Source organism: Pygoscelis adeliae, unplaced genomic scaffold, assembly GCF_000699105.1.
Source record: "Pygoscelis adeliae isolate BGI_AS28 unplaced genomic scaffold, ASM69910v1 Scaffold113, whole genome shotgun sequence".
Taxonomy (NCBI): Eukaryota; Metazoa; Chordata; class Aves; order Sphenisciformes; family Spheniscidae; genus Pygoscelis; species Pygoscelis adeliae.
In genome coordinates, this window is record NW_008825108.1 from 4,437,190 (window position 1) to 4,450,144 (window position 12,955).

At 40.3% G+C, this 12,955-nt stretch overlaps 1 protein-coding gene across 1 annotated transcript; it reads right to left on the reverse strand.

The window, feature by feature from the left end:
• Positions 1–1,193: 1,193 nt before the first annotated feature.
• LOC103919940 (glioma pathogenesis-related protein 1-like) lies at positions 1,194–6,867 on the reverse strand. Its single transcript, XM_009327541.1, has 6 exons — positions 6,694–6,867; positions 4,240–4,485; positions 3,708–3,820; positions 2,845–2,927; positions 1,508–1,534; positions 1,194–1,420 (listed from the first exon to the last, which is right to left on the reverse strand). Exons 1-6 carry the CDS (start codon positions 6,865–6,867, stop codon positions 1,194–1,196), a joined length of 870 nt encoding a protein of 289 aa, XP_009325816.1.
• Between the last annotated feature and the right edge of the window lie 6,088 nt (positions 6,868–12,955).

The window sequence follows — 12,955 nt, forward strand, 5'->3', positions numbered from 1 at the left end:
GCTAGAGATGCAAGATGGCAGCAGACAAGAACTGACAACTGTGAAATTAATGATGTATCTTCTTACAGGGTGACATTTTGCAGCATATGACAAGAGCCCAAACATCTGGGGCTCATTTTTATTCTGTGGAATGCCATGCTCCTTCAGAGCTGCAACATGGCTCAGAATTTGAGTCACTGTGTTCTCAAAACATTAGGACTAAGATAAAGGAGGAGAAACAGTTTTAAATATTGATAGCACAGTTATGCATTGCAAATATCACCCAGCATGTCTTAGCTTGAAATAGAGGTTTGTTTCCCTTACTAACAAAGGTATATAGGAACAATAGGGGTCGAGGGCTAAACGTCTCTAAAAACAAACTGAATCCATCAACAGTTTGGGCTTTTTTAATGAGGTTGAGATCTTCCATTTCCAAACCAGAATCTGTCCTGGGCCCATTTCATCTTCCCTCTCCTGTTTTGATTCCCTGCTTCCCCTGCCTTCCCCTGCCTGCAAGCTCAGGATGGCTGTCATCTACTCTGCATTTCAGATTTTGTCACCATCTCACATCCTAAAATTAAGCTCTCCCCATTGACACTCCATCTTAATCCTTGCTCTGTCAACTTTCCCTGGTATTCTTCTAGCTGTGGAGGACAAAGCTTAACCCTGAGAGGAGAAGAACAGACTAGTACAACTGACAATAGACTAACTTCAATGGAGACTGATACACATGGGCTAAATAGAGTAAAGGACAAGCTTTACTCAGTCTGTTCTTAAAAATAAAACATACAGTTAAATCTCCATTATCTGGGGAAAGTGATGCCTGGGATAATTGACAGTTAATGGAGATGAGTTATTGCTTCTTTTGGATCCGCTATGCCGCTTCAGACATGTCTGTGTGATGCTCCAGGTTTCCAGGAGGCTTGTTAGCATGTATAGTAATATACAGTCTATGTGGTCCCCCTAGCAATCAACTCCTGAGCCAGAGCTAAGAGGCTCGTGCAGACGTAGAAGCATGTTGCAGCTACTGCCAATAAATTACACTAACTCTGTGCGCAGCCACTTATATCTTGCCTTGCGTGAAGAAGAAGCCTTTTCTATGCTGGATAAACATCACAAGGATAATGGAGAAATGACTGAGTGTTTTTGCAAATGTGTGCAATTCTCTGAGAGTAATACAGTGGTAGGATCACTATCAATATCTTAATTGATCATTACTCATAAAAAAATGCGTGTGGAAACCGCTGTTGTACTAAAAGAACGGCACCAGCACTCAGTACCAAAAACAGTGGCCTTAAAATTGAAACACTAAGACAGTACTGGTCACAAGAGGGATGCGGATGCTCAGCAGGTGGGATGTACGGTGGCGTGGGAGGCCTGGGGGGACGGGGCCGCGGTGGCTGGGGCTGCGTATCCCAGTCCGGATACCAGTAGGCATAATCTAAAAAACAGTGAAGAAACAGCTGTTAAGACCCATTGAACTTAGCCAAACTTATGGGAAAGCAGTTAAGAACAATTTGATACGTACTTATCAGCTTCTCACGTTCGGTATTTTCTGTAGAGAGATCAGAAAAGGAAATAAATGTGAGTATCATTCAGTGGTGGTTCTTAATGTAAAGAGGTAAGCCATTGCTGCTGCCTGGCTGATTGCACTGACGATGCCGGTCAGCCCCTAAAACACCCTGCAAGGAGGAAGCAGGCCAACAAAAGCAGATTCCCAACTGGCGTGGGGCTCATATTTTTTACTGAATTCCAAGAGAAGCAGAAAAGAAGCAGCTGTAATAGGAAGAATTTATATCATGGGGAGGAGGGAATAGCAAATAAAAACAAAACATGGAATTTATTTAAAATTGATACACAAACCAAATTTAAGCAGTTACAGGCAGAAAATATAACTACTAAATATAACTACTAAATTTATCACAGAAGTACACCTTTCCTAAAAGCTTTGATGCATTTGCAGAATTGCCTGTGTGCATTCTATTAGAATTGCTGATTTGCCCTATAGGAGAATATGGTAAAAGGGGTTGTAGGATCTAGCACTTAATTTTTAAAAGCTCTCTTCCTCCTCTCCCTCCCCCCAGTCTTTGAGATGTTTCTAGTTTTTCTGTGATGCATCAGTCTGAGACTTCAAGATGAGTCAGCCAGGATATCACAGGAGGAAATAAGAATACCAAATGCTCAACTATTTCTACAGCTGAAGCTATCTAAAGCCTGGCTAGTAGAGACCATCCCCATTAAAACTCTGTATAAAATTCATGTTTGATTTAAGACATTGTTGCATGTCCTTTAATCTCTGTTTATTTAAAACACTATTTCTGACTAATTTGGGACTAGGTGTAATGACATAAAGGTCCACAGCTGCAAACTGCTGTGGAAAAACAAGCTCTCACTGCTGTATTTCAGAAAATCACGAAAGTTAGAAACAAGTGTGCTTTTCAGTGTAGTATTATTATGGGTTCAGAACTACAGTTTTCTGGAAAATGTGATAGGACATACTAAAAAAGCAAGAAAGCAGAAGTTAAAGCTACTATTTCTGCTGGGAAAGAAGAACCAGACGGGCAATATTTGTTGGGGCTAATGTTTTAGATTTGACTTCCTGATCAGATAAAAGGCAGAAAGTAGTCTAACTGACACTTCTCTTCATGAGAAATTCTGGTTTCTACCTCTGAGAGCCTTTAACAGCAAAGTATTTCAATTAATTCCTTCTTATACTATTCTTACCAGGGTTTGGTACCGTTACTGTGTGGTGGGCTACAGACCCGCTATGTACTTAGTGCAAATTGACTTACTGTTATATTTCCACTGAAAATTATGCCACTTTTATTTCTATGCAATTTTTTTAGTTGATCACTTTGGTCTTACCACAGAGATTGTCTACACACGTCTCACTACTGCATCCACTGCATGGTCTTCCTGCTTCATATGGTTTTCTTGGGTAATTCCCCCTGCAAAGCAGAAGAACAGTATTTTGTTAGCTCAGTCGTTTGAAAAGCAATTTAAATACATGGTTTCATCAGATAGTTAGAATAATTTAGCATGCAAAGCCATTAGGGGTGGGCGGAATCCCTTTATCCAAAAACTGATCATCGCAGTTGTTTGAAATTCCTTTTAGATCAGATTAAAGCTCTCACTGGCATGGGGAGCAGCTACCTGGTGACTCTTATCATTTGAAATTAATGAGACATCTTGGGCAATACTGTATTATTCAGTGTAAGCATACAAGAATCTGCCTCTAGTCCCTCATTACCCATCTGTATTTTTAAAAAAAATCTGTAAAAAGTAAGTCCAGAAATTGCAAGGTACGAGATAAACAAGAGGACTGTCTTCCTTTCATTTCTTCAATTACAATGTCTCGTTTGAAGTTTGGGTGGGGCCATAGAAAGCGGTAATCTTTCTCAAGCGGAAAGCTTGCACCTTCTCTACTTTTCCCACAGAGACTGAAGTCAAAACAGATTTTATTCCGCCATCTTGTTAAGGTGAGTGCTCTCAGCTATGATCTGCTTGCCTGCTTTTTTAGAAAGAGATTTTCTGCAGCTCCGACTCTGTCCAGCAGCTTCTGCTCTCAATGGCTGGGGGAAGTTTCCCTCAGACCGGTGACATGTGGACGTAGCTGCTTCTGAACTTTGTTACAACTGCTCCCATCATCGTTTGCACCTGATACCAGGCCAGTTACAGGATACTTAAAAAATAAAAAACCTAAACCCCAAATGCCATAATTAACTTACGCTGGCCCATAGTTGCAAACAAAATGTGCTGCTCTGAAGAGTCCTGGAAAATTTTCAACTGTATTGCAGAAGAGAACTGCGCAGCCAACTTTGTAAGTCTCTGCCCAAACGACCTGAAAGGCAAAGGGAAATATGTAACGCACCAGTTCAAAGGCTGAAAAAGCAACAGCATTAAGGGAGGAAGGAGAAGGAAAGGATCTTGTGGAAGTTTAAAACAGCTGACACAGGAGCAACATCAACAACCCAAAGGGCAGCTGAGACAAACAACTGATTGATAGATGTTTTTGCATCTATCATCCTGCTCCCCTGGAAACATGAAATTGTTAGGAGGATAATCCCTTTCCACCATTACTGAAAATAGGACTCAGACATCTCTGGGGCTCGGAATATTAATTTCCAATCTCATGCAGCAATAAACTGGGGCGTAAAAACCCTTGCTGTAATTCCTGTTCCAAAGCGGTCTGTTCCAAGCCTGTACTTGGATTTTCTGTGAAACCATTACACTATAAACTGTTGGGCATGTAAGACTCACCTGGGTGTAGTGACCACACATGTCAGTACAGCTATTGGTGTTGAAATCATAGCTGCTGACTTCATTAAACCAGTCACTGAGAGCTCTGTCCACAGAGAAGATGGTGGCTGTGCCAGTCCAGATGTTTTCTCCAACAGGAGTAAAGGTGGGGTGCACCTTCCCTCGTATTTTAAGGTAGCTATTGTGCTTAAACTTGCACTTCTTTGCCCACGCTTTGGCAGTTTTAGCTAAAGCGGCGTCCCAGGACTGTAGAAAAGGAAGAAAACATAATATAACCTGCACTGCAGTGACTTACTTGAATTAAAACATTTTTAAACAGAAACTTGTGAGGATTCTTTTCCCCGTTTCTGCTTTCCATCCCTGAATTCAGTTTCTTTCTCTAACTTGACACTTCTACTCCCATAGCAAATTTATTTTCTTCTTTCTCCCTTAGATATTGCAGGACACGTAGTGTCTATCCACTGTCCTGTGGTATCTGACTTGTTAAAATATTTAGAGCTGGATTGCAGTCTTTAAGCTGCTAGGCCTGAGAGAAGGTAACTGGGTGAAATCCCCAGCCTTAGAGGGGCTTGAGGGACTTTATGCCTAGGAGCTGTTGGCTGTCCAGGGATTTGCACTTTGCAGTTACCACTAGACCAGGCAGGAATTCTGTTCCACTGGCCAGGATGGAGAGAAGAGTCACAGCTGCTCCCTTCCCCAGCCCCTTCTGCCGCTCTGTTCTTCTCCCTCCTCAGCGTGTGCCCAAAGCAAATGACAGGCTCACTCATCTCTGCTGGGCTGAGGAGGAACCATTCCCATCCTGAGTGGCACAAATGATAATTTGAGAAACCGGTCTGCGAGACTTGCAGAAAGATTTCATGCCACTGAATGACCAGGCAATAAAATGGCAGGTAAAATTCATTATAGAGAAATGTAAGTTAGGGGATGTGTTTTAAAAACGAACAAACAAACAATTTTGACTTTGTGTTCGTAATGACAGGTTTGGAGCTGGCTATTACCACTTGTAAATCAATGTTTAGAAGTAGTCTAAAAAGCAAATAACATGTTAGAAATTCCTTGAGAAGGAATGGAGAATAAAACCAGTATATAATTACACCACTGTAGAAGTCCTGTTAAATGCTGTGTGCAGCACCCCACCTTAAGAAGGGGACACTAGAACTGGAAAGGGCAGAGAGAACATGGAGGAGGATGATCATCCTCAAGTATGGAGGGCTTTCATAAAGCAACGGAGAGTGCTCTGCAGCTTTCATCAGAGACAGCTGAACATCTTGTGTGAAGTGTGTAAACAAGCAATGATTACTTGCTCCTTCCAATACAAAGACCAGAGACTATCAAATGAAGCTAGGAATTAACAGGTCCAAATCAAACACAAGGAGGTATCTTCACACAACTTGTTGTTAGACTGTGCAGCTCTTTGCTATATGATGCGAGGGACAATAAAAACTTACATGAGCTCAAGGCTGAAAAAAATTATGCAAGAAAAATCCATCAAGAACTTTTAAATACAATGCAACAACTTTGATTCAAGAGGTTTTTATATATTTGTCCTGCTGTTATTCCAGACTTGCTGGATCTTTGGTCTGAGCGGCTGAGTTTGCTCTTGTGCATTAGCGTTTTAAATTAAAAGTTTTTTTTAAAATGGCAAGAAATTAAAATCACGAGTAGTCTGAATTTTACCCCTTTACTATGAAGTTCCTTTCATAGAAGTGATTCATACTGTGCATGCAGTTATGCATTTAATTTCCTTTCCAGTGATGCAGCACTGCTGGAGGGCTCAGAGTAATGACATGAACTGACTGGGGTTACCTCCCTCAGCTATCTACCTTTTTCCTTATGTATTCTGCCGAACGAGCTGAGACCCTACCCATGGCCTGTTCTGGTATCCATTGTATTTATAGGAAGCTCTGCCTTCCAGCCCAGATATTAGTATCCCTACTCTTCAAACCCCGCTACAGCAAATGAAGATCAGGTATCTAAATGGACGTCCTGGCAAATCCCTTTCTTCAACACATGTTCTAGATTGGAAGAAACAAGGGGAGATGATAGATTTTCAACAAATCCTGTTGTGCAGATTGTCTATTCAGGAGCTTTTTAATACCAAACAGCTTCCCTGTGTGAGACCTGGACTAACATAAAACAGATTACTATCTCTTTCAGAAAGAGGTAAATGAAATGCTGAGAACTGAACGCTATTTTTTGCAACACAGCCCTTTGCTCTGGCTGAAGTTTAGAGTAGCAGTCCGTCCCTAAACAAAGAATTCCCTTCAAATTATTAAAACTGAACAATACTGTGAAAATTAATGTATTTTCTATTTCCTACGAAGAACTAACATACAATACAGAGTTCATTGACAGAAAGGGAAAGAAAACCACAAAGCAAATGAAGAATAAGATGGGCTAAATCAGCAGCACAATCTATATTAATTTTTAAACAGATCACAAATGCCTCCTTACCATGCGAAACATATTGCTGGATGGTGGATTCACTTTGGATCGAAACACGTTGTGAGCTCTCACACAGTCTTCAATGAACTTTGCATCTTCTATGTCAGGCAATTGTGGATAAGCATGACAGCAAGCAAAGAGATCCAGTAAGAACAACACAGCAAAGAAAAATGTGATTTTCATAATTCTTCAATGCTTTCAGTACTATTTTTTTTAAGTTTTTAAAAGAAAAATCTCTTAAGTGGAGATAATGCTGGCAAGCAGTTCTTCTGAGGTTGTCCTCTGGGTGCGGAAGCACTCAAAAGTGTCAAAGAAACAGGAAAGTGAAATTGCTTCATAAGGAACAGCTCTATATGACATCATAGCTGGCTGTCAAAGGGTAAACTGTGAAACAGGCATCTGCCATGCATAGTAGCAAGGAGCAACACTTCAGATATACTTCTGTCTTTTCTTCGAGTGTGCTCCATGCTGGTTCACTGCCAAACCATTCCGTGATTTTAGGTCTTATCTGAAGAGATGCTGCAGAACAGCTTTCCTAAAACCTGCGTCAACCATAAAAATCATAGCTTTGACAAAATACAAACCTGCTGTTCAGCTGATTTTCCTACAGTATAGCTCAGTCATACCAGCTCAGTCACAATTATTTTGCAGGACCTTGCTTCCATTTCACAATTACTCAAGGAATAAACAGAATTAGGAAAACTGCACCTCAGCAGGAGAAAAAAAAAACCGCTTTTGGTCCTGTCGTGTCCTTGATGAAAAGATGCGTGAGGCACTACCAGTCATCTCAAACTCTCACCTCCCTTGGCAAATAAAGGGAAGTAGGAGGTGAAGCACCCACCCTGACACAACCCCAGTCCAAGGAGGTAGTCACATTTGCAGCCCAGCCATTGGCTTTTAGCTCTAATCGCTTTATCTGTTCCTCTGTCAGTGGTTGGCTGTGGCTCCATCTGCCTCCAGAATATGTATGCGATGGTCATGACCTGACCTACATTTACTAGATCCACCTGCTGACTCTGCCTCCTGGTGTACCACTAACAGTGCCAAGGTCCCTTGTCTAGCAGATGTAGTTTCTGTTCTCTTCTGCTGTCATGCTGTATCCCAGAAACTGTGTGTGGGCATTGGCAAAGGTGATAGGGCCCTCAGCTGTAGTGGGACATTTTAAAATGTACGGGAGGATGGCCTTTTGCTGGCATTGGTGACTGCTGATCAGGCTGGGGTTGTGAAGGGGATCTTGGGAAGGAGGTTTCTTCCCATGGGTGCCATTACCTTCTGTCCTACCAGAGGACAGAGGTTGGTCTCTCCTGCCAGCTTCTTGCTTCTGGGCTACAAAGGCCCTCTGATCCACCATGTGCACTCCTGAAGCCCACAAGGTACCATCCAGGTGCCACTGGCAGTAAGGGGTGTGTGTGTGGAGCACCAGGTAATGGAGAGATCCTTAGATCAAATTGTGACAGTTTAGATCATTATGGTGAATGGTCCTCTCCCCTGCTTCTAAACTGAACATAGAAGGCCTGTCCACTGCTTTGTTCCTTTGAAAGTCATCTTGCCTCTTTTCTAAACCAGGGCCAACTGAGTTCAGTTTACCGCCAGTTATTCTTTCTCCAGCTGAGCATTACCTTGAACCTAGAAAGTAAGTATGTTTTCTCTTTCTTTTTCTTTTGTAACAATGCCCATGCAATCTAAAGCCTTTGGTCAGCTAGATTTAATGTAAAACCATGATTATATTACAACTACATGCAATTTGCACAAAAATTATCATCACACTAAAACTGCACCATTAATTTAGCAATGCAGTGGTCTTGCAGTTATATATGCATGCAGTTGAAATTCTGTGCTTGGAAACTGAACTGAGATCTTTATGAAGTAGGAAATTTCGACATATCCAGGATAGTCCAGGTTATAAGATGCTTTCCTGCAGAGGTGACTGGCTCCATCTAGTGATTCTATCTATAATTAAAGCGGAAGTCCAGCCTGCCCTCAAGCATCTATAAACGACGTTTTCACAAAAAGAGTTATAATCCTTTGCCAGCATTAATCAGTTGATCTTGTAAACCAGATGAAAAATAAGCTTTGGGATTTGGATATCACATTGTATTTGTCTGGGCAATACAAGCATTGCCTGTCCCTGCATAGATCTCAAGTGAAATTTAACACAATGACCTGGGTACGGGCAGGAAGCTGTACAGCCCAATGATTTTGAAAAAATCCCCATGTTTACATCCCTCTTTCTCACTTCTCACCTGCTTTCAGTTTAAAATGGCTGGAAAAATAAGACCTCAGATTCTTAGTTTTTCCTTAATGTACAATTCAGTCAGTGGACTAAAGGCTGGTGGATTACAGACCGTTACAGATATGCAAGATGCCTGGGAATCTGTAAAATTACATTTAATTTTGTCCTCAAAACATCAACTTCCCCACAGAGTACTGTTATTTGTGTTGGGGAGAGAATCTGTTTGTCCTTGACTTATTAGGTTCAGCTGAACAAACAGGGGTGGATCTGCTGGGTTTTCTTGTTCTGTCCACAGGATTAGGCAGCTGCAAGATCACTTGGCCTTCCAGACCTGTGAATAAACTAATAGTCTGACCTGCATTGCTAGTTCTGTTACACAATTTCACCTCAGGACAGAAAACAGATTAATTCCAAGGATGGTGGTGGTACTGGATTTCCACAAGAATTATTTTGTAATAATTTATTTTGTAATTGTTCATTAAAATTAAAAAAATCTTGCAATTTTTTTGTAATAATGAGGCTGTAAACAGCCTGACAATTAACAGGGGAGGCCATCAGTGTGCGGTTGGACTGCTGGTAGTTTTACTGTAGTTTTGGTTAGGGGAATTTGTACAGTGCTGCTTACTGCCACTATGCCCCTCGGCCTAACTGAGCAAAATCACAGTGCATTGCTTGCTGCGTTCTCTGAACAAAGCACCGGGATGTCATACGGACCAAAGCACAAGAGGTTGGTAGGTGTTCCTTCCCCTGTGGTGCTTACCTCCTGCCAGTCAAGGTGGCCCCTTACCACATCTACTTTGTGGTTTCACTCCCTCCTCTCAACCAAAGGATAAGAAGGGAAGTGTGAAGCACTCACAGAAGGCTGGCTCCTCCCTTTGGTGATAGCTCTGCTAAAGATTGTGAAGGGAAGATGGATAGGCAGTGATAATGCTGTGGAAGACGGTGGTATCTTGGACCATATAAACACCTGAAGGGAGGGCGTACAGAAGACAAGAGCCAGGCTCTTTCCAGTGGTGCCCAGTGATGGGACAAGAGGCAATGGGCACAGGAGATTCCCTCTCAATATCAGGAAACACTTCTTTACTGTGAGGGTGACTGAGCACCGGCACAGGTTGCCCACAGAGGTTGTGAGTCTCCATCCTTGGAGACATTCAGAAGCCGTCTGGACATGGTCCTGTGCAACCAGGTCTAGCTGTTCCTACTTGAGCAGGGGTGTTAGACCAGATGACCTCCAGAGGTCTCTTCCAACCTCAACCATTCTATGATTCCTTGATGGAGCCAAAGTTTCAGCAGGTTGTGCAGGATGAAGGATTTAGCATGATCTCAACAACATAGATACAGGAAGCTTGTTATAGAGTACAAGTATATGCCTAGCTGGACAGGATCTCTGGTTATCTTCCCTGACCCTCATACATGATTTAAATTTCTTGAACTTAAATTACTATAATTTGTCACATTAGTTTCTTTCTTTTTAAATTCAAGGCATTTGAAAAATTAGAAGGCTCTTCTGTTGTCCATCGTAAGCCTCTTTTCGCAGGATAACACCAGAAATGGTTGGTGCATGGCAGCAGTATGGAAGTTCAAGGACTGCTTCAAGGACTGCTACTGTACTATTGGAATATTACGGAATAATACTCAGGAATCTCCTGAGAGGAGATACAGCAAGCCATTACAGTCCACATCCATGCTGTTTTTAAAAAGGGGATCTTGGAATGAACTATCTTCTCAGCCATTCATAGATTCCCTCCCAAAGACACCAAACTGGGGAGAAGGGCAAATTATACGCATTCCGTGTGGACACCACGAGAACCAGCACCGAGGACAGAAACCTTATATCACAAGTTCAGGAAAGCAGAATGAAAAAATATATTCATGGATGAAAAAAGACTTCATTTATTGAAACAGGATCTGATGGCATCACTATCTACACATCATTCACTGTTGCAAATTCCACACTGCTTAGCTCAGGAAAAACGCTAAAACTATGTCTCAGATGAAAGGCCTACTATCAGCCTGGCATAAATATGGCCAGTAGGAACCGAGGTTTTTCTAAAGCTCTGGGAGACTGCAGAGCTCTTTTTCAACTCTGCCTTCTCTCCAGGGTGTACTTGGATTGTCACAGTCCTAACTGAAATGGAGTTACTAAATGACAAGAAGGACAGTTATTCTCAGGGATAGGAATTACTGTGTTAGATACGAATGTCTTCCAGGCTATCTCACAGCTCCAAGTAGGAAAACTTACATTTTAATAACTGAATGTAAATGGGGGGGGTTGTTTGTAAAAAGGCAGCATCTTAAAACTATGCAATATTAACACTTAAAAGCTTGAAAGAGCTTTACGGTAGTACCAGATTTTGTATTTCAGGTACTAAGGAAACTTTTTTTCCTTACAAACATCCGAAATTTAGCTCTCAAGTAAGCTTTTCAACCCTAATACAGCATCAAATAATGATTTTATCTTCAGAGATGGTGAATATCAGCAACTTCCAGGTAAACCAATGGGAATAGCTGCTGCTCAGGAACTTTCATACTGCACAATTCTGCATGTAGGAGCCACCTATTTATGGTTTTAGGTATATAATACTAGGCTTCTAGATTTGAGAATGTAATCCAAGTTTTAAAGAATAAAACTTGTATTTGAAAAGTCTGTTCTGTATTTTAGAAATTTTAGAATAGAAAACTTACAGAAATAGCTAGCACATGCCTAATTTTAAATTAATCTAAATAAGTCTAGCTTATTTTCTTTGAGACTGTTTTATAGTAAGTATTTTTTATATAATCAATGGAATTATCAGTATAGATTTCGATAATAAATTGGAATGTTTTAGGTCTAAATTGTCAATCACACACAGAGATAGAAAGTATAAAACAAATTAGTTCCTAAAACTGAACTCATAGAAGCTTCCTTTAAGCTCAATTTGAGTTCTGAACATTAAGAAAACAGCAGAATTTGACTTTGTGGGTTTTTTTATTTGTTCATTTTAGAATAATGGTGAAACATTACCTAATAATAATGAACTTTCATACAGTCGTATTGGCATTCACTAGACAAGACTAAGATACAGTCAGGAAAAAATCTAGTTTGCTATGCTGGTAAGAAAAAAAGTTTCAGATTCTTGTATAAATTTGATCTGTCGCTTGCAGAAAGTGAAATTAAAGCATATTAATGAAAGACTTCACATCTTGGATATGGAAGAGTAAAATCTGTGTTGATTAAATGGACCTGAGCAAGTTGCAAGATAAAATAAAGAAAATTTATTATTAAAACTTTAGAACACTTACAAAACAGGAAATATGCTATGCATAAGTAATGGTACATGTTAAAACAAGGAATAAAAAAAACTAAAATTAAGCACAAGGTTTAGAGGGAGTTAGGAACAAAATAATAATAAATCTAAAGCTTCACATTTTGAATGAGGAACAATAATGCATTATCTTATAAATATCAAGTTGCACTAACTTCACAAACATCAAGACTTCTGAAGAACCATCTTTCTATAAAATCTTCTTATTTTATATGTTTTATTCAGAGCATTTTGTCAATCTAGGAAACAGGACTAAGTACATAATATGCTGCTAGCTTCCTCTCAGCATCTAAATTAAGCAATTGTCATTTCAAATATTGGCTTAGTACTAATTGTAACAGTTGTTTAATTGACACCTACTTTTCTCCTTGAATTCCAGGAATAGAGTATGTCACAGTTTTGGGAAATTCGGTATTTAAAAATAAGGCTCCAAACCTTACCAGATACCATCTTTAGCTTAATACTTTTGCAGTATGGGTTTTACCCACATACATATAGTTTCACTTTTTTTGGCATGTTAGCTTTCTCTAAGGAGCATAAAATAATAGCAACAAAATCATTGTTAAAGAAAGTTGTCTTTAAAGTCATGTCAGTATGACTTTTTTGCTTAATTCATTAGCGAGTATCTTCAGAAGACAGTAGGTATTTCAAATCCAGTTAGATGGACATATGCATGTTTGTAAAGTGTTTTTTGATAAAATAAAGAGCTACAAAAGCAAGAAACTTCAGCAAT